General features: G+C 44.5%; 1 protein-coding gene across 6 annotated transcripts in view; it reads right to left on the bottom strand.

The window, feature by feature from the left end:
• Otud7a (OTU deubiquitinase 7A) overlaps positions 1 to 26083 on the bottom strand; it is a 323763-nt gene that overhangs the window by 50109 nt on the left and 247571 nt on the right. For 4 of the 6 annotated variants that reach the window (XM_063278750.1, XM_008759566.4, XM_063278751.1 and 1 more), the window contains 2 exons: positions 22767 to 22949; positions 15604 to 15825 (listed from right to left, as the gene is read on the bottom strand). In XM_063278750.1, the coding sequence (XP_063134820.1) occupies positions 15604 to 15825; positions 22767 to 22949 (405 nt within the window). The remainder of the gene's footprint in view (positions 1 to 15603; positions 15826 to 22766; positions 22950 to 26083) is intronic. The other 2 variants (XM_063278759.1, XM_008759568.4) reach the window with 1 other exon arrangement.

Here is a 26083-nt window from a genome sequence, read left to right as displayed (position 1 = left end):
TAAAACCTGGTTTGATATATTACCATAATTCTCACAATGCTTTGTTTATATACAGCATTTTGTTCTCAGAGGAATACAGGGGACAGATTGTGCTGCTCAGAATATCAGTCTAGCAAAACAAAGCAGCATTTCAACTATATTACAGTCTAGTCCCTTTTGAACACTGGAAATATTTACCATTGGCAGAATTTAAATAAACATTTTAAACCAATGGCCTAACTCTAGGTCTCAATGAAAAAACATTTGAAAAAAGAAAAATCAAGAAGCATGACTTCTCCAAAAATTATCAATCCGATGGTAATGACCTTTAATATGAATGAATTTGACAAAATCCCAGTAGGCCAAAAGAAAGATTCTAGGTATGTTCAAAGACATAAAAGAGGACATAAGGAAACTTCTGAATTAATTCCAAGAAAACACAAAGAATGAAACACACTGAATGAAATAATGGGGTTGATGTATGATTTAAAAAACTCAAAACACCTGAATTTAATGAAGTTATTACATATTGAAAAACCAAACCAAAACACTGGAAATGAAAATTCAAGAAAATGGCAGCAATCTCAGTTGAAAGCCTAGCAATGTAATAAGCCACAGATACAACAGAATACCAGGACTTGTGAAGACAGGAAAGGAACTGGAATACTCAGTCAATGTCAAAAATAAATCAATAAGAAGTTACAAATAGAACTATAGGACATTATAAAAAGAACAAATGTACAAATTATAGGATCTGAAGGAGAGGGGCTTTCTTGCTAAAGTTACAGGAAACATTTTCAATAAAATAATAATAGAAAATACAATTATTTAGAACATCAAAATGGACATGCTTACATTAAAATTAAAACACTAAATGCAATAAAGAAAGTGTACTGATATTTGCAAACACCACCAACAAAACCCTTCAACTCACATATACAGGCAGGCCCTGTACAATGAATGCAGATTCTTCAAGAGAAACTTTAAAAGTCAGGAGGGCTTAGAATGATGTATTCTCAAGTTCTGAAAGACAACAGCTACCAACCTGGACTCCTATACCCAGCAAAACTATCTGTCATAATTGAAGGAGAAAGAATAATTTTCCATGATAAAAACAGACCAAAGAAATTCAAGACCTCTAGGCTAGCTCTACAAAAGACCCAGGAAAGAATCCTTTAGACTAAAGAGAATCATCAACACACTTATGAGACTATAAGGAAAAGAATCATGACAGAAAAGTAATTAAGTAAATTAAGGATAGAAGAAAACCAAACACTATAAGATCATCAAATGACAGGCCCTGATACCCTCATTTCAATAACTATGAAGAGCAATGGTCTCAGTTCTCCAATCAAAAGACACAGACTAAAAGAATGGATTGAAAAACAGGATCTATCTATCTGTTGCCTCCATGAGATTCACCTCACCATCAAATTAGACACTATCTTAGGGTTAAAGGATGGAAAAGGCACTCCAAGCAAGTGTCCCTGTTCAAATATCTGACAAAGCAGAGATCACACCAAAATCAGCCAGAAGAGATAAAGATACTTTGTACTGATTAAGGGAATGATTCACCAAGAAGACATTATAATTCAAAACATATATCCACCAAATATGAGCATACTGATTCCACAAAACAAATATTGTTAGATATAAGGCCATACATCAATTCCAGAACAGTAACAGTGGTTAACTGAACTGTCTCATTCTCAATGACAGACAGATTATCCCAACAATAAATAGGGAAACATCTGCATTAAATGACACCAGACATCAAATGGACTTCACAGACACCTATACAACATTCTACCCAAACAGTCCTCTCAGAAGTTCATGGAGGTTCCTCTAACATAGGTCATATGTTAGCACAAAATGTAGGTGTTAACAACCTCAGGAAAACCGGATTAATTTCTATTGTTCTATGTGACCACTGTGGAATAAGCAAACAAACCAACAATAACAAACTCAAGAAATGAAAAGCAAGAGAAGGCATAGAACACACACAAACTCAAACTCATGGAAATTAAACAACACACAATTGAATAATGAAAAGGTTATTGAAGGAAATAAAAATAATTCCTAGAATTGACTGAAATGGAACACAACATACTCAAATTCATGGGATACAATGAAAGCAGTTAATGACGGCACATGCTTTCATTAACAAAACCAGAGGTCTTAGATAAATAACTTAATAATATACCGCAGGGCCTTGGAAAACAATAATAAGACTAAAATCAATGAATGCAAAGGAAGTTAAAATCAGGACTGAAATGAATGAAACTGAAATGAAGAAAATAATACAAAGAATCAATGAATCAGAGTTGGTGCCAGGCATGGTGGCACACTCCTTTAAGCACAGCACTTGGGAGGTAGAGGCAGTGTGAGGCCAGCCTGATCTACATAGTGAGTTCCAGGACAAGCAGGGCTACATAGAGAGACCTCATCACAAACAAGCAAACAAATAAACAAATAAGCAAACACCCCCCAGTAGAGGGTAGATATAGTGTAAGTGCCTAGAGGGAACAGATATAGACCTCCTAGGGAAAGGGAAATAGAATACCTAGATATGGTTGGAAGGTGGGGCCTGGAATGGGAGGATCAAGTGGCTGAGGGCAGTAGTGAGGGGGCTGTGAGGGGGATATGGGGAGAGACGGCTAAACTTAAAGGGCATATGAGGGGGAGTATAAAAATGCAACACAGTAGAAACTTCCTAAAACACAGACATATATGAAGGCAATCTAAATGAAATTGCCAAATAATCGGGGAGATAGAGCTCCAACTTGCCATCTGTTACCAAAGCTTCCAGCATGGGGATTGGATTACATCTAAGTGAGTTGTTGGCCAAAGGATTCCCACCGAAATCCCCCCAAAACCTAGGCAGTTTCCAAAACTACAGGCTGCTCTCCACAATGGCAGCAAGGCCCATGCTGAAGACAGCACCCACACAACTCATTGAACATGGAGACTTAGAGCTGGTGCCTACGTAGAGCCTTCACCTCCATATTCTACTGCCTGACACAGAACGGTACTCTGCATGCTATCAAAGAGAAAAGCCAACACACACCCAGCCACAGACCCTTGTCTGCAATGGTGTGCGACTTGTAACGGTGGCACAAAGCTTACGCAGTAACCAACCAATAGCTGATCTGACTTCGGTCCACTCCACGAGATGGAGTCCATTCCCAACACTGCCTGGGTAGCCAAGGCCTGGAGACGAGATAGCTCAGGGTCCTAGGGTAATAATGAATGACTGGTCTAACAGAAGGGAAAAAATGCAGTGATAAAATGGTTCCTAGGGATATTCCGCTACATTCATAGATTAGCTCTTTGTTCAGCCATCATCAGAGAAGTTTCCTCCCACAGCAGATGAAAACAAATACAGAGACTCACACCCAGACGTTACACAGAGGGTGAGAAACCCTGGGTACTCAGCTCTAATGGGATGTCTGCATCAAATTCCTCCCTCAGCTCCTGAGGGAACCCTGTGGAAGAGGAGGCAGAGAGAGTGTGAGAGCCAGAGGGGCAGGAGGGCACCAGGAAAACCCATGTGATCAAAGCTGACATAAACTCACAGAGACTGAAGCAGTGCGCACGGGACCTCACAGACGACCTGCACAGACCTGCACAGACCTGCACAGACCTCATAGACCTGCACAGACCTGCACAGACCTGCACAGGTCCTCTGCACGTACATGCTAGCTTCTAGTTTAATGTTTTCATGGGATTCCCGAGTGTGCAAACAAGTGGTCTCTGACTCTTGTGCCTTCTTTGGCTCACTTCCATCTCTTGATTTATCTTGTCCAACTTCAGTGTGGTAATCTTTATTCTATCTTATTATATTTTATTTTGTTATGTCTTTAAAGTGGGTAAACCAATGAATGAAAATCTAGCCACTAAGGAAAAGGTTAACAACTGAAATGTCATGTATACCTGCTGGGAGAAGGAAAATCAGTTTTCTCCAGTAGAGGACATTGGTTATATCAGCCACTCCCGGACAGGCCTCATGTTCAGGAGTAGCTGACCAACACATAATGACATATAATAGATTCTACAGGTGTGTGTGTGTGTGTGTGTGTGTGTGTATGTGTGTGTGTGTGTGTGTGTGTGTATGTGTGTGTGTGTGTGTATGTGTGTGTATGTGTGTGTGTGTATGTGTGTGTGTATGTGTGTGTGTGCTTCTATTTGGTTGCAGTTCAGTGCCTTTTTTTTTTCTTTTTGGCTGGTGTTTTACTTTGCTTTCTTGGTTTTGGGGGGTTTGTTGTTGTATTTTGTTTTTGAGAAAGAACCTGAAGTTGGGTGGGTAGGGAGGTGGAAAGGATCTGGAAGGACTTGGGAGAGGGGAAGAATAAGATCGAAATATATTTATGTCTGCATGCAACTGGTGCATATATCCCAGCAAACAAACAAACTCATGGATACAGTCATACAGGTAAAATAATAAATAAAGAATATATTTTTAACAAGCTAATCATCTTTGGACAATAAGGAAAGATCCACACATTTCATATAATACAGATAATCCTCTCTTACCATAATATGAATAATGGAAACCATCTCATGGGTCAGCAGGATGGCTCGGAGGGTAAAAGCACTTGCTGTGAAAGCCTGATGGCCTGAGCTTGAACACACACTCGCACATTTGCACGTGCACACACATATGCAGAGAGAGAGAGAGAGAGAGAGAGAGAGAGAGAGAGAGAGAGGCAGACAGGCAGAAGAGACATAGGAAATCTCACATTCTAGAGATGCAAACTTCAACTATCAGAAATCGATAAATGTAGTATATCACATAAGTGGACAGTAATCATAAGATCATCTCAACAGATGCAGAAAAGGCTTTTGACAAAATCCAACATCCTTCATATAAAAGACATCCAATGAAAAGGTGAGGAGTAGAAGGAACACATCTCAACACACAAAGATGGATAGATGGATGTAAGTTACAGGCCTACAGCCATCTTACGAAATAACCCACGGATCAAAAAAGAAATGAAGATGAAAAGCAGAAAATGTTTTGGATTATAAGATAAAAATATTATTTGTCAAAACTCATGGGATGTAGTGACTACAGTAAGGAGAAAATCACTAACCTTAAACACTCACAGTAGGATACGGGTTAATGAATTAAGAAAGTATCTTAGAACGTTAGAAAATGAACCACGATGAACATATAAGGCAGAAGGAGGAAACTAACAGAGATCAGCACGTGAGAATCTGCCCTGGACTATACAGCCTAGGACTTCTAAGTTTAAAGTCATTATATTCCAGAGACAGGTGAGTCAATGGGGCAGAACAGAGTCCGGAACCAGAACCCTCCATAGTCAACTGCTGTAGGCCAAAAGCTTTCCTGTAATGTCACGGAGTAAATAAAACCACCCCACTGCTCAAACAGGAAGACAGTTTACAAGGGGCAAAACCCTAAAACGGCTTCCCTCTGCTCACTGCCCTTGTCAGACCAGTCCTCTCAGCTCAGTCTGTACAGTGTCACCCTGGGATCCTGACCTCACTGAATACTTTTATATCTGGCCCTTGGAGATCATTCCTTTGGGAATTTCCTCGGCCATTGGTGATTTATTCATTTATGGAAAGTAATTGCATAGCTCATATTTGGAATGGAATATTTAACAGAGAACCCAGAGGAGACAGTGATGGTTTAAAAGATTTAGATGGTTTAGAAAGTGTGACACAGAAGGCCGGGGGCATGCAGATCTGGGGTCTCCTCAGATCACGTTCGGCAGGTTGGGGAGGCACAGGTAGATCCTGTACTCTCAGACGTTCTTTCCTCTTTGTCAGGTGGCGGCCATTTTGGATCTGGTGTGTGACTGAAGTGGGAACTAGCAGTTAATTTACTGCACGTGTGTATGAGTCCTGCATGTGCCTCCAGCATGCGTTGGGTGCTGCTACCAAAGGCACAGACGTTACTGTGCCTATCCCACCCCTGAGGGTCTCAGCTTTGATTGTCACTTGCAAAAGGGTCTAGCTTCCTCAGAGGATACAGGGGAAGCTTGAAGCTTGAAATTATTGGAAAGAGGCTAGAAACCAAACATATGCATTGTCTGCAGCTGCTGCACACTATAGCGTGCCAATTCAAATAGAGTGGTTAAAAGTGGAACAATCAGGAAACTGGCAAAATTCTTTTGATCCCAAATATCCAATACGATTTAATATCTCACTGTGATATTTAGTTATCTACAAAAAAAAAAAAACACTTTATATGTGGCAGGCAAATCTCTAAAGTAGACCTAAGATTTCACCTTTAGGTGCACTGGTGAGATCCCTTCCTCTTGAGGGTGGATGGGCCTCATGCTACTCTATGTGATTCAGTTACAATCCATGGCTAAGTAAAGAGACGTTGGGGAAGTCAGTTCTTGATTCTGGGTGGATCAAAGTGTGGTCTTGGGTTATCTTGACCTAACAGGGTGAATTCCTTAAGGAGAGGCTAATGGTCAGATAAAGCAGCAATGAGAGGGATTTGGAGCAAGACAGTGAAGAGTAGAACATACAGGGGAGGGGAAGACAGGAGGGAGTCTCTGGCTGGCCTTGAATAAGTAAGCAGTATGTATGCATATCCATGTCTATATCCATACCTATCTTTCTGTCCATCCATCCATCATCCATCCATCCATCCATCCATCCATCCATCCATCATCCATCCATCCATCCATCCTCCATTCATCCATCCAAGTTTGAAAAGTGCTGGATGGCAAGGACAGTCTTCCAGGTAGTCTTTGACTAAACCAGTCAGTTCTCACTTCTAATGTCCAATAACCCTAGAATGTTTTAGAAGGCAGCATCCTGAGATATGGAAGGATGTGGTAAGACCAGCTCTGGTTGTCCCATTCTATAACAAATGTCCTTCAGTACCTTAGTCAAGTAAACCCACAAAAGGCAACTTTCTCAGGTCCCTCAGCTCTTGAGATCTGTGAGACTGTATCTGCCAGGGGCCCTGAAGACTGGCCACCTTGTCATGAATCCGTTGTCTCTTGTGTGTATATCTGCAAGTGGTAAGTTTGCTTCATGAGACTCCTTGTCTAAGTGCAGGCCCAGGCAGGGAGTCAGTGCATAGGGCATTTTTTTTATACACCTAGGCCTCTCAGGCAGTCTCTGTAACGGGGCTTCTCATCCTATGCATCATGACCCCTTTGGCAAACCTATGTCTTAAAAAATATTTACACCACGGTTCATAGCATTAGCAAAATTACAGTTGTTAAGTAGTAATGAAAATAATTTTATGGCTGGGATTCACCACAACATGAGGAATTGTATTAAAGGGTCGCAGAGATTGGGAAGGTTGAGAACCGCTGCTCTAGGAATTAAGGAATTAAGTTCACCTAGACTGGATCTGCCCATGTGCATCTTTGTGTTTCTCTTCCTTCATAGCTGACTGTGTGTAGCCCCAGGCTTCCAGACTCCAAGCTATCTGGGGTTCCTGGAGGCATACCCTGTATGATGGACGTACATGACATAAATGGTCCCTTTGCCCCATCCCCCTATATCCTCAAGGTCACACATTCCTTCCTCGAAATGCAAGAACTCCTTTCATTTCCTTCTGTTTAGAAATCAGAGGCAGCCTGACTGTAAGAACGTACCATACTCTACTCATGTGGCTCAGAACCTTTCCTTTCCCTGAAAACCTAAGAGAAGGGACCCTCCCCCCTCACACTCTGCTTTGTAGGTCTAAACTTTCCTCAGAGCCCCAACATGCTGTCTTTCTATGGCATAAACAACTCTCCTAACAAAAGTCAGTCTGCCCCCGTGTTCAGCTGAGCCCCAAACTTGAGGACTTTTATTTATTTTTCCCAGACAACAGAATGTACAGAAGCCACCCAATAAATGGACTGAATTGTGTTCAGAAACTTAGAAGTGGATGAGGACATGGTCAAGTGACCTCAGAATTTCAGTCTGCAGAGAAAAAGTGTAGTCTCAGGCCTAGCTAAAATGTACCAGACTAATGACAGAAACTATGAGCTGGTAAACATGTTTTCAGACTGCTAAATGTGGGAGTAATTTGTTATTATGAACTAGCAGAAATGAATACAGTGCCCTTCGGCCAAAAAGACATTCAAATAGCAATTCTGCCCATTTACTTCCCATTCCTGTCCCAGTAGTATTAAAGTGGTGTCTAGAATTCTTGCCTGTGTCCTTGAAGCTAAGGAGAGCTGTGTATGGAGAAGCATCCCAACTCATAAGGGCAAAAGACACTTCCTGATTGCTGCACAAAGAACAGGGTGGACCTGGCTGTTGCTAAAGACATATGTAGAATAGGACTAGTCATGTGGCTATCATGGAGATAGCCACGAGCCAGCCTGGCTCCGGGAAGCAGGCTGTGAGGGACATGCGAGCTGCTGGAACGTGAACGGAGCTGGAGCCAGTGTGGGAAGGGCGGCCTGGCAGCCTGGAGCCAGGACGTGGAAAGGGCGTCCCACAGACCAGGGCATCAGGTTGTCCGGGGGCGGGGGCCCACCATGCTGGTGACTGCCAGTTTGTCTTTTGTGGGCCTCCTGGTCTCCTGGCTGGGCCTGGAGCTGTCAAGATGCAGAGCCAGGCCCCCCGGAAGAGCTTGCAGCAACCCCTCCTTTCAGTTTCAACAAGACTTCTATCAAGTCTACTTTCTGGCCCTGGCAACGGACTGGCTCCAAGCCCCCTACCTGTATAAACTCTATCAGCATTACCACTTCCTGGAGGGTCAGATCGCTATCCTCTACATCTGTGGCCTTGCCTCCACGGTCCTCTTTGGCCTAGTGGCCTCCCCCGTTGTGGACTGGCCGGGTCGTAAGAAGTCCTGTGTCCTTTCCTCCCTCACTTAACTCTATGTTGCATAACCAAGCTCTCTCAAGACTACTTTGTGCTGCTGGCAGGCCAAGCACTTGGTGGGCTGTCTAGTGCTCTCTTCTCAGCCTTTGAGGCCTGGTACATCCATGACATGTGGGGAGGCATGACTTCCCTGCTGAGTGGATCCCAGCTACCTTTGCCAGAGCCACCTTTGGGAACCACGTGCTGGCTGTGGCAGCAGGTGTGGCACCTGAAGCTGTGGCTAGTTGGATGGGGCTCGGGCCTGTAGCACCCTATGTGGCTGCCATCCCTCTTCTGGCTCTGGCTGGGGCCTTGACCCTTTGAAACTGGGGAGAGAATTATGACCATCAGCGTGCCTTCTCCAAGACCTGTGCTGGAGGTCTGCGCTGCCTCCTGTCTGACTTCCGGGTGTTGCTCTGGGTGTCATACAAGCCCTGTTTGAGAGTGTTGTGTTCATTTTTTTTTCCTCTGGATACCCATTCTGGACCCACACGGGGCCCCACTGGGCATTGTGTTCTCCAGCTTCATGGCTGCCAGCCTTCTGGGTTCTTCCCTGTACTGCATCGCTACCTCTCAAGAGGTAACACCTTCAACCCATGCAACTACTTTTCCTGGCTGTCCTCATTGTAGTCGTTTCTCTTCTGGTGTTGACTTTCTCCACCAGCCCAGGTCAAGGAAACCCGGTGGAATCCTTCATGGCCCTTTTACTTATTGAGTTGGCCTGTGGGCTCTACCTTCCCAGCATGAGCTTCCTGCAAAGGAAAGTGATCCCCGAGACAGAGCAGGACAGTGTTCTCAACTGGTTCCAAGTGCCCCTGCATTTACTGGCCTGTCTGGGGCTCCTTGTCCTCCATGACAGCGATGGGAAGACGGGCACCAGGAATATGTTCAGCATCTGCTCTGCAGTCACGGTGACAACTCTGCTGGCCGTGGGAAGACTCTTCACTGTGGTGAGACACAATGCTGAGTTGCGTGCGGGTAGCCTTGCCCATGGGGGGGGACCCTATGTCCCTGAGCTTTGATCCTCCAGGACAAGGGGTCTGAGATGGGCTCTGGAACCCCACCTACCCACCTATGACTTTGTGACTCTGTCTTGCAGCCTCTCTGCCAGTACTTGGTATTGGGAAGGACATGGGGATGACAGACTGGAAAGGTGCCAAAAGTATTTGCCTTTCTCCTTGCTGGGTAAAAATAAACACTTTTAATGTAGAATAGGATTTACAGGTGGTGCAGCCAGCCAGAGCATCTGGCTGACCGTGGCTTGGCTAGTGGCTTGACTCAAACTGACTTCCAAAGAGCAGACTCTTACTCAGTTGATCCAACTCTTGGGGCTGTAAATCAGGAGCATCTTAGGAGAGGTTGAGCCAGCCACTGCTGTTCTAGCATTTGCCTGGAACCCTGGAAAGGGAAGTCTTCACACAGGGAGTGGAATTAGAGAGCTTCCCAAAGAGTCCATGGTTCAGTATTCCCATTCCCATTCATGTGTCCTCACATAACTAATTCACTTGAGAACAGGGAAAGGGCCCCACGAGCTGGTATGGGGGTAATCTTCAGCACCTGAGCCCCTGCAGCGATGGCAGTGACAAAAGAACAACATCCAAGGCCAGTGAGGCCATGTGCCATGTGGAGCCTTTGGTCATTTGTTCTGACTTTGCTGAGCAACGTACCTCAAATTCATGTGATGACAGGACCGACCAATGGGCGATTTGCAACCGATGTTTATCACAGTTTAAGTAAGATGCTGTTCTGCCTGTCACCCACTGAGGCTCTTCATGGAGGAAAACGAAGCAGACAATCCTTTATGGAGAGGATTTATTTACGCCAGGGGAACTCTTGTCATGAGTCCCTGTGACTCCTCATAATATCTTAGGAGCACAACGCAACCCAGGGCCTCTTGCGCCACTTCAAATGCTTCTGTGGGAGTTGCCTTTCTGGGACCTCAGTCCTTTGCTCCATGTCTGCATCTCTTAGGTCCTGGGGGTTCTGTGCAGGTAGTGACCTTGTGCTCTTTCTTCTGTTAGTCTTTGATACCACCTGGCATACAGTAGGTTCTCAATGAATGTTTACTAAGTGATGGATCCTGTCCTGAGTGGGATATAGAAGAGCTTGGAACTGTAAGCCAGGACCACAGGACATCTTCTGAGGAAAGATGGTGTGAAGGCAGCCTAAGAGAAAGGACACACATGCTCCAGGGAACAGAGCTGGAGGGGTGCTGCTAGACAGCCTCACAGCTGTGGAATCCGGTGTTTTTCTTGCTGTATTTTGGTTGTACTTTGGTCTGATCATTCCTTTCTATGTCCCCATTCTTCTGTCTTGAAATAGGGCTATTTACCTTGTGTATTATATGCTGGAAATATGTGAGTTATTTTTGATTTTATAGGAAGACACAGCTAAGAGGCGGCCTTAAGTCTTAGGTGAGACGGGGTTTTCTTTAAAAAGAGTGTTGGAAATTTTAAAGACATTGGACTGCATGCATTTTCGTTACTTGTTATTTAAGATGGTTGTGAGATTATGGGGACAAGGTACAGAGGGTAATGGCTTAAGGGTGTGAGCTTTGGGTGTCAAGCTGATAAAGGGTGGGGTTGTGATGATTGCAGGCGAATGCCAACTTTATGGGATCTGTTATCTCCCACGAGAGGAATTCTGCAATTCCATGGAGGAATACTTGTATGAAATTATTCATATTAGGCTAGCCTCTGGGGACAATTTCATTAGGTTAATTGAGGGAGATAAGACATCAAGACACACCTTAAACCTGGCCTTGGGTCCTGGACTGCATAAAAAGAAAGCTAGCTGAATTATTTGTTCATCTCTCTGATCCCTGAGTGTGGACACATTTTGACTTGTTGCCTGAAGCTTAGGTACTGGGATGTCCCGACTATGAAAGACAGAACCTTAGACCTCTGAGCTAAAATCAAAACAATCTTTTCTCTTACACTGCTTTTGTCAGGATGTTTAACTGCAACAATGGGAAAAGTAACTAAGACAAGGACCACGTGAGCATGGGCAGAGATGTTCTACAAGGTAAGTCAAAACAAACCTTTAACTTTAGCATTCTGATTAAACCAGGTATTTCATTATAGCAAAACAAAGCTCACTTATACTTATGTAGAAATAATAGAAGTGCAGAGAACGCAGACAAACTCACTGGGCAATTCCTAGTGCACATGGCTCATGGCATCATGGGTCCTCCCTGTTTGGCATGCTCCCTCCCTTTTAATTTTGCTGCTGTTAGCCACTGGTTTTCTCAGTTTATTAGATTGTACATTCTCCATCTATTTTTGGATTCTTCTCCCATTCATAGGCTCTCAGTACTGGAAAACCCTAGCTGGAGACTAGTTTTGTCTTTGCATCAGAATCATACAGAATCCTCATCCTACACATAGTGGTGACAGGGGCTCCATCCTGAGGAGATTAACCCGCTCCACAAATTGTACTATACACCATAAACTCCCATGTTGACTCTCTTAGCCTAGATCTCTCCGTAATCTCAGAGTCACTGGTTTGACTCTCCAGCAACTTTACAGGAATCTTGGGCTTTGCCTGACAGCGAAGCCTCTTAAGTACCATCTGCTGCCAGCATGTCACCTATTCACACAGAGAGGCAGCCTTCTTGGGGCATACTTAAGTCTTCTATCACAGCTCCAGCCACTCCCTCATTAAGGCCTGCAGATCTGAAATATACCCTGGTTTGTTTTGTCTTACATTCCGTTTTGTTATCTACCCACTTCTCATCCCTCCCATTGCTGCCATCATCTCCTAGAGCACCCCATCTCTCCCGTTCTTCCTGATTTTCCTCATTACAACTTCTCACTCCATCCTTGGCAGATACCCAGAATCCATTAGATGCGAATCAAGATCTGCTACTCTCCTGCCCCAAACCTTCTTGAGGCTGCATATTCCACTTACAGTTAAGACCCTAGAACAGGAATGCTTCCCTAGACTCTGAATCTCATCCATTTGACTGTCTTCCCCACTCCTTTAGCCTCTGCTGTGCCTGTGCACACAGCTCCAGTTACTTCTTAAACTATGTCCAGCCTGTGATAGTATGTTCTGACCGCTTCCCAAGCTCCTTTTCCCTCTGGTTTGAACCGGCCCCTTCTGCCTACCTTATGCCCGCTTACCTTGGCCCCTGGCATTTCTAGAGCAGCCCTCACTCATACGCATTTAACATGTATTGCCTGGCTCTTTTTCTTCCATACCAGAATACAATCAGCTCCAGGGTAGAGTTTCATCTGTTTGCTTTGTGGAAACAGACTTTAACCTGCACAAGAATTTTGAGGCAGCATATCCAGGTGTAACTGCGGTGACTGTCTTCATTTGATAGCTGCTAATAAAGTGATGTTCAGGTGAAAGGTGCATCAAGGTTGAGCAACTTCACCAAGCCCTACCAGCTACCAGAGCCAGGGCAGGCCGATTTCAAAGCCTGGGCACCTTCATCAAATCTCAGACTTTCTCAGGAGATCCCCTCCAGTCCTGGTATCCTCCACTGGGAGCAGGCGTGGTGCCAATTTTAAGGCATTTTGAATATCTATGTTATCTCAATCAATCCCCTGTCTCTGTAGACACCATGATTATATAGCTATGTCTCTGTCCTTTGGCCCACAGATATACTGAAGGACCCTATGACACCTTGTCCGTGTGGAAGTCATCTCCCAGATGAGGGGTGTGCCTTCCCAAACTCTTCGCTTCTGAGTGGTATGTGTGGATACGGTAAGGTCCTGCAGTGAACAAAGGATGCATCCTTGAGTTGAATTCTCAACCGCAGGACTGCTACTAACGCATGGAAAGCATTTCCCTTTCTGTCGCAGATGGTTCATTTTAGCCAGTGAAGACCAGGTCAGCCTGTCATGGGTTGAAATTCGTTTGTAATTCCAGGACTATAAGGCTGGGGAGAATTGGTCCCTCAACTCATGGCACCTGTGTTTAAGGTTTAGCTCTACCTCCCTCATCAGTAGGATAGTAAGAACCAAGGTGCAGGAGCTGCAGCGGATTCCTCACTCAAAGGTGTTGGGGCTGGGAGAATCTGAATTCAGAGAGAGTCTTGTGGCAGAGGACAGAAGTCCCGAGGAGTCAGACGGTTGGCAGGCTGGGTGAGGTCATGCTGCATTATCCCAGGGACCACTTTGCTTTGCCTGCTCCTCAACCATGTCCTGTTTGCAATATGAAGGATGCCAGAGGTGTGATGGGTCCTACTTAGAGCACGATCTTCAGACCCTTGTTGTGCCAGTGAACACTTCCCCAGTTGCAGCTGTGAGCCGGCCAAAATGCCCAAGATATCCACCCTCTGTGTGCTTTCTCTTTGCCTTGAAGACCTACATTGCCACGCTTGTGCTCACAGCTCTGCAACCAGAGTGTGCCCTGAACAGACGTGTCCACAGTTACCTGAGTACTGTCTTTCTGCCAGTGCGATGTACTGGTTAATCTGCATGGTGGGGGAAGACTGTGGTTAGAGCCTATTTCTCTGACATCTTCTCTCCCCAAGGCCCTGTCTCTTTCCACACAATTACTTATCCTTCCTCTCTGAGCAAGGTACAAGGGTAACAATGGCCTCAATAGGCTACTAGTTGGCACGCCACTATCCTTTGGTGTCCTTAAACCCTGCACACTGCTTGGTACGTGTACCCTTTTCTGAATCCTGCCATCTCATTAGTCTTCTCTTATGCCAGCATCTTGACTACCAATGTCCACTCCACATGTGGATCCTACTCGTATCTTTTTCTGAGATACAGATGTATGACAATGCTCACTGTGTCTTGGTCAAGAGCTGAATTCCACTTCCTAGTAGCCTGCTGCTGACAGAAGCTCTCAGAAGAACACCTTTTCTGCTATCTGCTAAGATGTCACACCTATGAGGCTTCCGTCCCTTCTCTGTTGGGACAGGCTGCCAGAAGTCACCCCCATAGTCAGGCCTCTGGAAATGGAGGTTTGGCATGGCAGGACTGGCTGAATGCCAAGTCGAATCAGAAGGCCTTGTAGTGCTGTTCCCTGAGAAGCAGCAGGAACCACTGTTGGGGACTGTCTCTCAGTGCATGCTGGTAGTGCAGCCCCTGGGAGGTGCTTGGGAAGGACATACTCTTTTGCATATATAAATCTGAGAAGCCCTTTCATGTTCAATTCTGCAATTGTTTATAATGCAAGTGATGATGATGGTGTTACCTTGTCTCAGGAACAATTTACACCTATCCAGACATTTGCTTTGAGTCAACTGAATTCATGCAAAACTCAAAGAGGACAACACATCTGGCATCTTAGACACAAGGAGACTGAAGCCACTTCTGTGTTTCCTCCACTGGGAGGCCAGAAAGACTGGGAGGGTCAGAAAATGTGACACATGCCTGCCTTCACAGAGCTACCCCTGCCCATCAGCGCTGTCCCCTTTGTAGATGGGAAGTTGTAGGTCTGGTACAGGACTTGCCATGTATATAGGAAGTGACAGGCTCTCCCGCTTTTCTAATTCAACCATATTTCTTCTCCTTCTTCAGCTCCCATAGGGATGAGGGAAGAGAGAAGCAGAAGAGAGAAGCAGGGCCAAGCAACAGTGCCTGTTTACAAGGGAAAGATGGCATTCAGGAAGAAGGGAAATGACCCAAGAGGCACCAGCATCCCCTGCTCACTGGATCCACACCCAGCCAGTGCTCTGTGACAAGAGTACAGTGATTTTTAGAGCAGGTTGGCACAAATGGTGAATTCTGATGGCAAATCCCAAGAACCCCGATCTTCCTCCTGCTCAATGGGGAAAGAGGACCAGGCTGCTACTCAGGGGTGGGTGTGAGTGGGGGTAGGGGTGCTAAGCAACAGGACCTGTAGGTAGTCGACGACACTCACCTGCTTGCTCCAGAGCTACCATAGTGGCCTGCTCAATCAGGTCCCGTTCGATGAAGCTCCTGAAGTCCTCACTGTACACGCTCAGGTCCGGCAGCTGGAATGTGTAGATGGGCATCTCCAGTGGGAACTGCTCATTGTTGCATTCATTGGCCACGTGGGATCGGGCCAGGGAGACAATGGCTGAGCTGGCATGGGAGATCCCCCGGGAAAGGCGCTTCTCTGCTGATGAGAAGAAAGGAGAGCCTCAGGGACCATGTAGACTTGGCTCTGAGAGTGTATGCAGCCATGCTCGAGCCCTCACGTACACACAGCATACCCCACACATATGCACACACATATGAGTACATGTGGATGTAGATAAATACACTATGAATGTACAACAGACAAATCCCTCCACATATACACATGTAATACACGTATGAACACACGGTAAACACACATATGTGCAAACATACCTAATAGATAAGTGCAATGTATGTACACAGTGTACAATACAAATACACACCTACATGTGAATATGCACATTGCATACATTTGTGCACACATTATACAGAACTACTAGTAAATATATCTTTAAATACACGGGACACTTTATTACTTATTTTTACAATTAGATTTATTTATTTTATGTGTATTTTCTCTGAATGTATGTATGTGTACTATGTGTGTGTGTTTGGTGCCTGAGCAGTCCAGAAGAGCACATTGGATCCCTTGAAACTGGAGTATGGATGGTTGTGAACGACCATGTGGGCGTTGGGAATCAAACCTGGATCCTCTGCAAGGGCAACAAGTGCTTTAACCACTGAAGCATCTTTAGAGCCCCAACATGACACTTTTAGACAATACATTTATTTCTAAACAATATTCAAAGCACACACTATATAGTTTACATATAGATGAATACATATATGCATACATGCACATATGCACACATATATGCATACATATATACACACATACACAGTTACACAAATGTACTGGAGTACTGGATACTACAAATATGGATACATATATGACAAAACATATACTCATGAAATGTACTATACACTATGTACATGCTATACACGCACAATCATGGATATGCATAAACTGCTTATGCTATATAATATTTACACAGCAAGTATATAACATGAATACACAGGATACACTACACACAGGTACAGCTATGTGCACACTATACTCTACACATATAGAAACACAAATGCATACCACACACACACACACATACACACACACACACGCATGCTCACATTCACATCTTTCACACATCAGCCTTTTTATCTTCTAGCTTGCAGGCTGCCTGCTGCTGGAATAAACCTGGTGTGTGGTTCTTCCTTAGCTGAGTTGCGGGACCACTGAGAGCGGTGCTGCGCTCCCACTGACAGAGCAGCAGGGCTTGTTGTGGTCTTGAGCTCCATTTAACTCCACTCCCAGAGCTGCCTTCTCCGAGTCCAGAGTGGGACCTGGGAGGCCATCTTTGTTTTCATGCATTTATGAATTTAAAGCAAGTAGCATCCTGCATAGGTTGCTCTGCTGTGGCCAGGCTTCCCAGACACTTGTTTACGGTATTTATGCTTCTCTGATGAGCATTTCCCATGCGGGCATCCTGGGGACACACAGATGGAGGTTGTATATGCTTCCTGTCCATTTGCATGTTCTTTTGTCCCAGAAATCTCTGGTACCATGGTCTATTCTGTTTTATTCTCTGTGGAATTTCTGCCCAAAGGATGAGAAACACAGAGGAGGATGTCTGAAGTATATTGGAACTTGGGTAATCTAAAGTGGATGCATCTGTTCCCTTGGTGCAGTAAAACATGCTTTAAAGAGGAGACTAGTGTTTAATCGGTAACATTAACATAAAAAAGAAATGTATTTTTTTTACAGAGCCAAGGCTGGCCTTGATTTACCCTCCTCTTGTCTCAGCCTTCAGGTGCAGGGATTACAGGTGCGCACTGGCCCTAAACAACAATTCTGGATGGAGCATCTGAAGCAGGGACAGTCACTACAGAGTCAGTGCTTGTGGATGGGACTTCTTACAGCCGAAGTCCTCTTATTCATTTTAGGGATAAAGGACTCTTAGTGTTTGAGTGAGACTGTGGTCAGAATCCTGTGTCAAACTCCCGAGTGTTACACCCTGAGTCCTAAGGTGGTTCACCTCATTTTAGGCTAGCATCATTGTTGCAGAGAAAATAACAGCCATTGCCTTCCTCAGAGCGGGACTTCCAACATAGCCTCATTTGTAACATCAGCGGCCAGAAATGGCATTCATGCAACTCTGTCAAAACAGACCGGCAAGCAGAGGCTTGCCTTGACAACCTCATCCATTTTTCCCATTCAAATGAACAGAAAGGTATAGAGATTGCATACTTCAGAATGAATGGCTTCAATTCACTTATATTTCATTCTGAAACAATGTGATTAGGTTATATTATATTTTGAGGAAAATCAAAAAGAGAAATGAAAGCACGGAGGCCGTCAGGAATAAGAAAGATGGAATGGGAGGTCTGGGTTGTCCGTCACTGGGAGATGCCCCCCATTGCTTCTTGCACATAGCTCACATCGTTGACATCATGAGCCAAGGCAGTCCAACACCAACAGGCACTGCTTCCCCTCCTTTCTCCAACATGCAGTAGCTGGGCATTGGTCACAATTTGAGCTTGCTCTTAGAAATAAGCAATTTTTATAACAGTAGCTGTGGAAGTTTCCCTGAGGAGAAACCCAACTGTAGGGAAGGGGAGTGTTAAGCCTAAGTCTAAATACTTGCAGCTCGGTAATCCTCATATTGGATGTGTATCCAAAGAGAAGAGAATTCATGTGACATATCTCTTCTCCTGTGTGCGCTACAGTGTTTTCCACAGCAGTTAAGGAGCAGAAGGAACACAGTGTCAGTCAGCAGAATAGATAAAAAAAAAGAGCATGTATGTAGAAGGGAATGGGACTTATTCATAAAAAGAATGAAATTGTGTCGCTTATGACAGTGCGGATGAACCTGAGGAACCTATGTGAGATAAGCCAGGCAACTCCATAGATGTGGCTCACAGGCAGAGGCAAAAGAAAGTGATTATGTAGAGCCAGGGCAAAAAAGTAGGGAGTGACGGGTGGGAGGGGAGGAACTGGGAGTGTGGCTAGGAGGAATAAAGCCTAATGTTTCATAGCTCAGTGACCACAGTTCACAACTTACTGTACTTTTCAAAGTCACCAGAAGAAAAAATTTTGAATGTGTTCGGGATAAATAGTGAAAACTGTGTGGGATGACAGACATGCTAGCCCCTCAGCGGTTATTACAAGTTATTACATATCGTTCTTATGTCCTGAAACTCCACAGCACCCTATGAATATGTGCAACTGTTGTGTGTCAAACACAGGTGAAAGACTCAGGGCTGGTCAGCTTGCAGCCCTTTCACACCCTGCTGGGGACCAGCTAGAGCCCATGCTGCCTGCCTCTTGCCTGATGCATTCCTGATGCATTTTGTCTGAGGCGTTGATAATGGTAGCACCAGGTGCTCACAGGGAAACTGAGGAAGCATCTGAGGAAGGCAGGCACATATAAAAAAGTAAACAAAGTCCTTACATTACAGGAATCAGGCCGAACAGACTGAGTTTATAAATGAACCTAGCCAAGTATTCAGAGAAATGCAGAGAACATTGGAGCATGAAACACTAATAATAAATCCTAAGAAATAATTTGGAATGAGAGGGAAAGTGCTGACTCATAGGAACACACAGGAAAAAGAAGGAGGTTAGAGCACCAGGGTGAGCATGTCTCTCAGAAGATGTGAAGAGCTTCAAGGAGACAACCGAGGAAGGTCATGTAAGATTCGAGGAAATCAATGTGAGCTGGGGAGTTCTGTTCCACTAACAAAAATTGTAGAAGGTTGTGTAAACCTTTTCAGGTAATAAAGGCTTAAGAGGTTTTCTGCAAAAGTAAGAATTGAAGGGAAACATTCTCTTTGCAAGAGGGAAATGAATGTGGCTACCTGACTCTTAATGGACAGATGCCTTCTGAGAAATGTGTCTCTCTGTGACTCCCTGTAGTGACCTCACACAGACCTGGGTGGCCCAGCCCAGGCTTTCAGTGTGGCCTCTTTATGCCACCAGGAGGCAGGGTAAGTGCTGAGGTGGCAGCCAGTGTCACCTGGCAGACTCTTACAGGAAAGCATTTGGTTGGCAAGATAACAATAGAAAACATAGAATAATACGTGCAGACTGGTGATACTCCTGCTGGCACCAATTATTATTATTGGTGCTTCCATGTACAAGAGGACACACGATGACACACTGTACTGTCATGAAGCCAGTAGTGCAAGTCTGTTCCCACCAGCATCAGCCAAACCCTGAGCGACGTCTTATGGCATGGCTTGGTGGTAAAATTCGTTTGGCTTTATTATGATCTAATGGGGTTGTAGCTATGGTCTGTCACCGCACATGATGAACAAGTAAGGAAGCCAGCTTTTGCCTAAATAAACACAAGCAACAGAAAGGAGCAGAAATGTGGGGGCATGGCAGCGGGAGGGGTTAGGAGCATGCGACACACACAGTTCCTAGGGTAAGAAAAAGTGCTTATAGATTTTAGAAAGAAAACATAAACACAGACACGGGCATTAAAAGGACAGTGGGAATTGACAGATAACCAAAAGTTGAACAGACAGCCTTTAAATATTAGGAAACAAAGAACCCTAATCATCCAGAAAGAAAAAAAAAACATAAGAAGCTTGACAAATGAAGTATGCAACATAAAGTATTTCTACTTTTAAATAGTTAGAGTGTGTATATGGTATACACTATACATAGGAGAGGTATAGATATGAAATATTAAAGTAAACTAAATGGGTTAAAATCCCCACTTGAGAAAGATTGCTTTGGATGATAAAATAAAATCTCACGGTAAATTGCTTTCAAGAATTGGGGCTGTAATTCTAGTATACATGAGGCCTAAGTAACACACACACACACACACACACACACACACACACACACACACACTCTCTGTATTCAATGCTCAGAACAGGAGAACTATTCCTCTCTTAATTTAGGTTATGCAAAACTAAGTGGTCAGTCATGATATCATGTATATATAAACAATACTAAACATACTCAGCCAGTTGTGTTTGTGTATTTGTGTTTGTGTGTGTGTGTGTGTGTGTGTGTGTGTGTGTGTGTGTACATCAATAATAAAGAAAAAAGAGGCCATGAATTTAAGGGAAATGAGACGGGTTAGATGGAGGAGGGAAATGATATAATTATATTTTAATTAAAATGGCAAATAACAAGAGATCATTATATCTAACTGTAAACAAGAGAGCAAGTGCTCTTAGATGATATGACTCCTCTGGGATGATAACGGCGTATTTATCTGGATGCTTGGAAGATAGGCAAGCACAGAACGACCTGCTTTCTCCAGTGTCTAGCCTTAGCAGAATACAAACATGTGGAGAGCAACAGTATTGGCTACAAGAAACATGCCAACTTGAAAAAAATGGGAGCCCATTAAATTACAATTAGAATCGCAATAAGGGTTAGATGGAAGCATAGCTACATAAATGTAGTAAGCATGCTTGGAAAGGCAGGGGGTTTGCATTAGAGAATAACGTACAGGAAACAGAGAGACTCTAGGGGAACAGCTAGACAGCTGCATGCTACACACACAGGGTCCACAAACAGATCTCGCAATGGCTGGAACTTTAAAATATGGCATTTGGTCCAGAGGGGAAAAGTGATCTGATCGCTATCCAGGGAGGTAGCACTCTCTCCAGAAGACAGCGGCATAGAGCCTTTGCTATTGTTTATAAGGGATTTCAAATGGATGGAAACACCAGAGGACTAAATTGCCAAACAATAGGAAAAAGGTTTATTAACCATGTATTTTATTTCCAAATCCAGAGACGAGGACATAGGCTGAGGCATTAATCATGTTAACATCGCTGTATGGCAAACTCTTTGAACACACAAAGCCATAAGATACACATGGGCATGGGTAGAAATCCTGTGCTTTCCTCTTATAAGTTGATAAGAAAAAGTTTACTGATGGATGGAAAAATGAACCACACGAGGAAACAGGCATGCAGCACAGGAGAAGGCCACTGAGCAAGCAAGCCATAATATTAAAGTTAAAACAAGATTCCAGGCTCCACCCTTCGAGATATGGAACCAGGCAAAGCCATAGCAACATGCAGAGCTGGCAGAAACTTAGCATAACACCAGGTTTGCATGCAGCGAGCAAAATCATCATCAGGAAGACATCTGTGGGAAACCATACAAGCTCACTGCACGGCACCAGCCTGCAGGGAGGGAAGCAGCAGCCTGAGATTTATAAGACTAAGCATTTGTTTAAAGATTTTTAAAATCACATATGAGTGCTTTGCCTGCATGCATGTATGTGTACCTGGTGCTCTATGAGGCCAGAATAGTGCACCAGATCCTCTGGAGTTACATTGTTGTCAGCTGTCAGGTGGGTTCTGGGAATTGAATTCAGGTCTTTCCGGAAGAGCAGCAAGTGTTCTTACCCACTGAGCCTTTGGACAGACCCACCTCAGGATATTTATTATGTGTGTATGTGTGTGGGGGCAGTCAAGACAAACAAATGGCAACAAAAATTCCAAGAAGAGCCAGGGTGGTCACTTACACAGAAGGTCTGAATATACAGTGTAACAAAATGTAGCAACCAAGGGACTGTACTGGCCCTTACTGCCCAGGAAAGTAAGCGATTTCTAAACTACGTCTCCTTGACTCTTATGTGTTTGCATCTTGAGCAAGCTTAGCAGCAGAAGAAAATAGGCTTGGCTGATCAGTGGTTATTGAGACAGCAGGAGCTACGAAGTGAGACAAAAACTTCAGGCTTCCTTTTATAATCTTAGTCTGATGCTGAAAAAGAACAATAAAGATAAACTCATAGAACACTGAATCTGCTACTGAATGACTCAGAGAACAAGCTGGAGAAGTAACTGGAGGACTAGAGAAGCCTGTCAGAAAAAGCAGGAATGAAGCTCCAACAGGCTACTGGCCTCTAAAGGCTCCAGTCACAGTCTCCTGCACTCCAGAGGAGACGAGGCCACAGATGTTGCACTTTAGCCTACTGTGAGAAGCAAGGCACTGAGGGTTCAGGTTGCCTCGCGTGGTGATGTTGACCACACTGTTCTTCACACTGGCAAGCCCCTTCCTGGTACCTTGGGCAATATCGTCCTGCCTCTGCAGGCAAGGCCGCTCCACCTTGTGCCCAGGCTGGGGTAGCTCTCGCTCAGGCTGCTTGGCACACCTCCCTTCGTTGAACACATGTGGCAGGTTGGCTGTGTGCACCTGTCTGAGTTGCTCATAGTCGCTTAGCGCAGCTGTCAGGTCCCAGTTTTTACCTGTGGATGAGAATCGACAAGATTATAACAGACATGGAGAAATCCTGATTTTCCTGGAGAAAAGGTGCCAGTCAGCATGTTGATGAGCAGTGTCTGAACGTGGAGCATACATACGCACATGTGTGTGTGCTCACACACACACAAACACAGACACAGACAGACACACACACACAGACACACAGACACACACAGACACACACACACAGACACACACACACAGACACACACACACACACACACACACACACCCACCCTCTGTAAACATTATGTCTCTAATGGCTACCAAGTGTACTGCTTAGTGAGAGGTGTACCAGAGGAGGAAATTCAGGAACAGAGCACTGGTTTGAGAACTTAAAAAGGAACTGGGAAGTCTTACAGGTCAGGTTTGAGGAACAGCATGGCTGAACTACTGAGACGTTACACACAATGCCGCAACATGCTGATTTTGGGGACTGCTGCTCTGGAATGAAAATGGTCCCCTTTCCCAGGTCTATGTCAAAGTACTAAGCGGGTGGAAACCTAATCTGACAGTAATGTTCTGAGGTGGAACATTTGGAGGCAAATACATTATGTCATTAGTGTGGAGTCCTCACAACTGAATTCTGGTAGCTTTATGAGAACACTTGTGCACATGCACACACATGAACACACACGCAAAAAGCACATGTTCACAAACATGTATATAGACACATACTCACAAACACGCATGTGTTGACACCTACAGATAAACACACACACATGCACAAATACACACAGAGTCACACACATGTACAGACACATACACGTATACACATGTACGAATATACACATGCTCATGGCACAAATATATACACACACAGTCACACACATTTCTGCCATGATGCAGCCTGGAAGACCCTTTCAAGAGCCCATCTATGCTGGAGAACTCATAGGTTCTAAATTAGAGAGGGAGAGAGGGAGGAGAGGAGGACGGATAGAGCATTACTGAGACATACAACAGGAAATGAACTTAACTGTCTAAAGAAAAGAGAGAAGAGAGAACAAAAAGCAGATATAAATGTAACTATTGGTAAATGGATGCAACTTTTCTAAATACTTGAAAGAAATTTTGAGATAAAAAGCTTAAGAAAACATGCCGATTGACATTTAAAGTATTCATAGAATGCCTGATACAACCAATCCTGTCTCCCACAGAATTGGGAGTAGGCTTAACACAGCATTTGAGGAAACAGAATGAATATTTGTTGTCTGTAAGAGACACATGGTGGAGCAGGTCTGATATCCCAGCTACCTGGTAGGCTGAGGCAGGAGGATTACACGTTCAAGGCCTGCCTGGGTAAAAAGGGAGTTGAAGGTTAGTTTGGGTAGCTCACTGAGACTACCTCAAAATAGAAAGTGTGTGTGTGGAAGCTGTGGATGCAGCTCAGGCAAAACACTGGGGGAACATGCCCAAATTCTTAGGTTTAATATGTGGCACTGCCAAAAAACAAAAAATTCACACCTAAAGCAAAGCTAGTTTTAAAGGCCACCGAACAACAGACAATACCAACACCAACACCAACACCAACACCAACACCAATACCAATATGATCCTGCCCTTATAACAACACAGAATTCAGGCCTAAACCATTAAATAAGATGAAGAAAGCAACCTGGCTGGGCTCCATTGACAACAGAGGTGGGTTCACCATTCCTCCTTGGCTGTGTGTGAGGTTCTGCCTCCTGGAGAGGAGAGGTTGGGCTCCCCTCTGCAGACCTCCATGGCACACCCTACCTCCACTGGCTGTTACACTCTGCTGATGCTAGGACACCTCAGGATGGCTTCTGCCCTTGGAGCCTGCTAACACTGAGACTAGCCAATCCCAAACATGCTTGTGTGCCCTGTCCCCTCTTTCTCCAGAAACTACAAGGAAGGCCCTTGCTCCCACGCCTCTCATCCCTCGACTTCCGGACTAACCTGGTGCTTCCACATGCTGGGCCTCCCGATTCTCAGACAGACTTCCTGCTACACTCATCTGTGTTTGCACGCTCAATCAAAGCAAACTCTAGGCACGGATGAGAACTCAAGATACAAACAGCTACATATGGAATTAAAAAATTAAAAGGGGGAGATTACCACAAGGTTGTGACCTGAACACACGGGCATACGTGATTGCCGAGAGTGCTGTAAGTGGGCAGATCTACAGCCTGGGGACGGAACCCAGGGCCTCATACAGACTAAGCCGGTGCTCTACACTCCAGTTCCGCAGGCCGGATTCTAAGATGTCAGCAAACAACCTGTTTGCCACCAGCTGGATGAACAGGCACACCGCGAACTTCGTGATATTCTGGAATGTTCCCCTCCACCCCCTCACAAGGGAAGAACTGTCTCAGGAATGCCATCTCATTTCTGCTCACCGTCACAGAGAGAACTCCACCCTGAGGCTGGGTGGGATACTCTCCTCCATCCTTACAGGGATGGTGAAAGCAGACAGACAGCGTTTCATGACTAGTAAACTGGAGATAAGTGAACAAGCTTGAGTAAATATAGCCTTTCTATGTAATGACAAAACTAAGTTAGAAAACATAAAGGAGTATCACAATTGTATTAATGAAATACATTTATAACTTATAAAATATAACACAAAGAAAAAATACAGAGGACTATCCTTAAATGTAGGAAACATACCCATCAATCTATCTCACCAGGCTACATAGTATTTCGAAACGGCACACTAGGGAGTTTACATTCATTATGTTCTTTGTTTGGGAGATTAAATGTCATAATTGCTTCCTAAGTTACTTATACATTTACTATGACCCCCGAACCATGAGTAGAAGCCTGTAACTAGCAGCATTACACTCGTGCAGAATAAGGCAAGGTTAATGAATTAATTATCTGTTTGCAGCACTGGGGACGGAACCCAGGACCTTCACAAGCTTGGCAGTCACTCTACTCCTGAGCTAGGAGCCCTGTCAGAGAAGCTCATCTTACATACCTTCATCTGGAGAAGTGAGTCAGAGCAACCAGGTTTGAAAAGAGAGACCAAGCCGGAGGAAGGACAGTCAGACGCTGAAGCTGTTCTGCCATCCTGGACCTTGTTCCACAGACACAAGGCAGCAAGAGACCCTCCAAGAGCCCCCAGATCTCAAATGAATTGGAATGCCAGGACGAA

The sequence above is a fragment of the Rattus norvegicus genome, chromosome 1 (assembly GCF_036323735.1).
Source record: "Rattus norvegicus strain BN/NHsdMcwi chromosome 1, GRCr8, whole genome shotgun sequence".
In the NCBI taxonomy this organism is placed as follows: Eukaryota; Metazoa; Chordata; class Mammalia; order Rodentia; family Muridae; genus Rattus; species Rattus norvegicus.
Note: the sequence above shows the minus strand (reverse complement) of the source record. Positions and strands in the feature narration are given on the sequence as shown.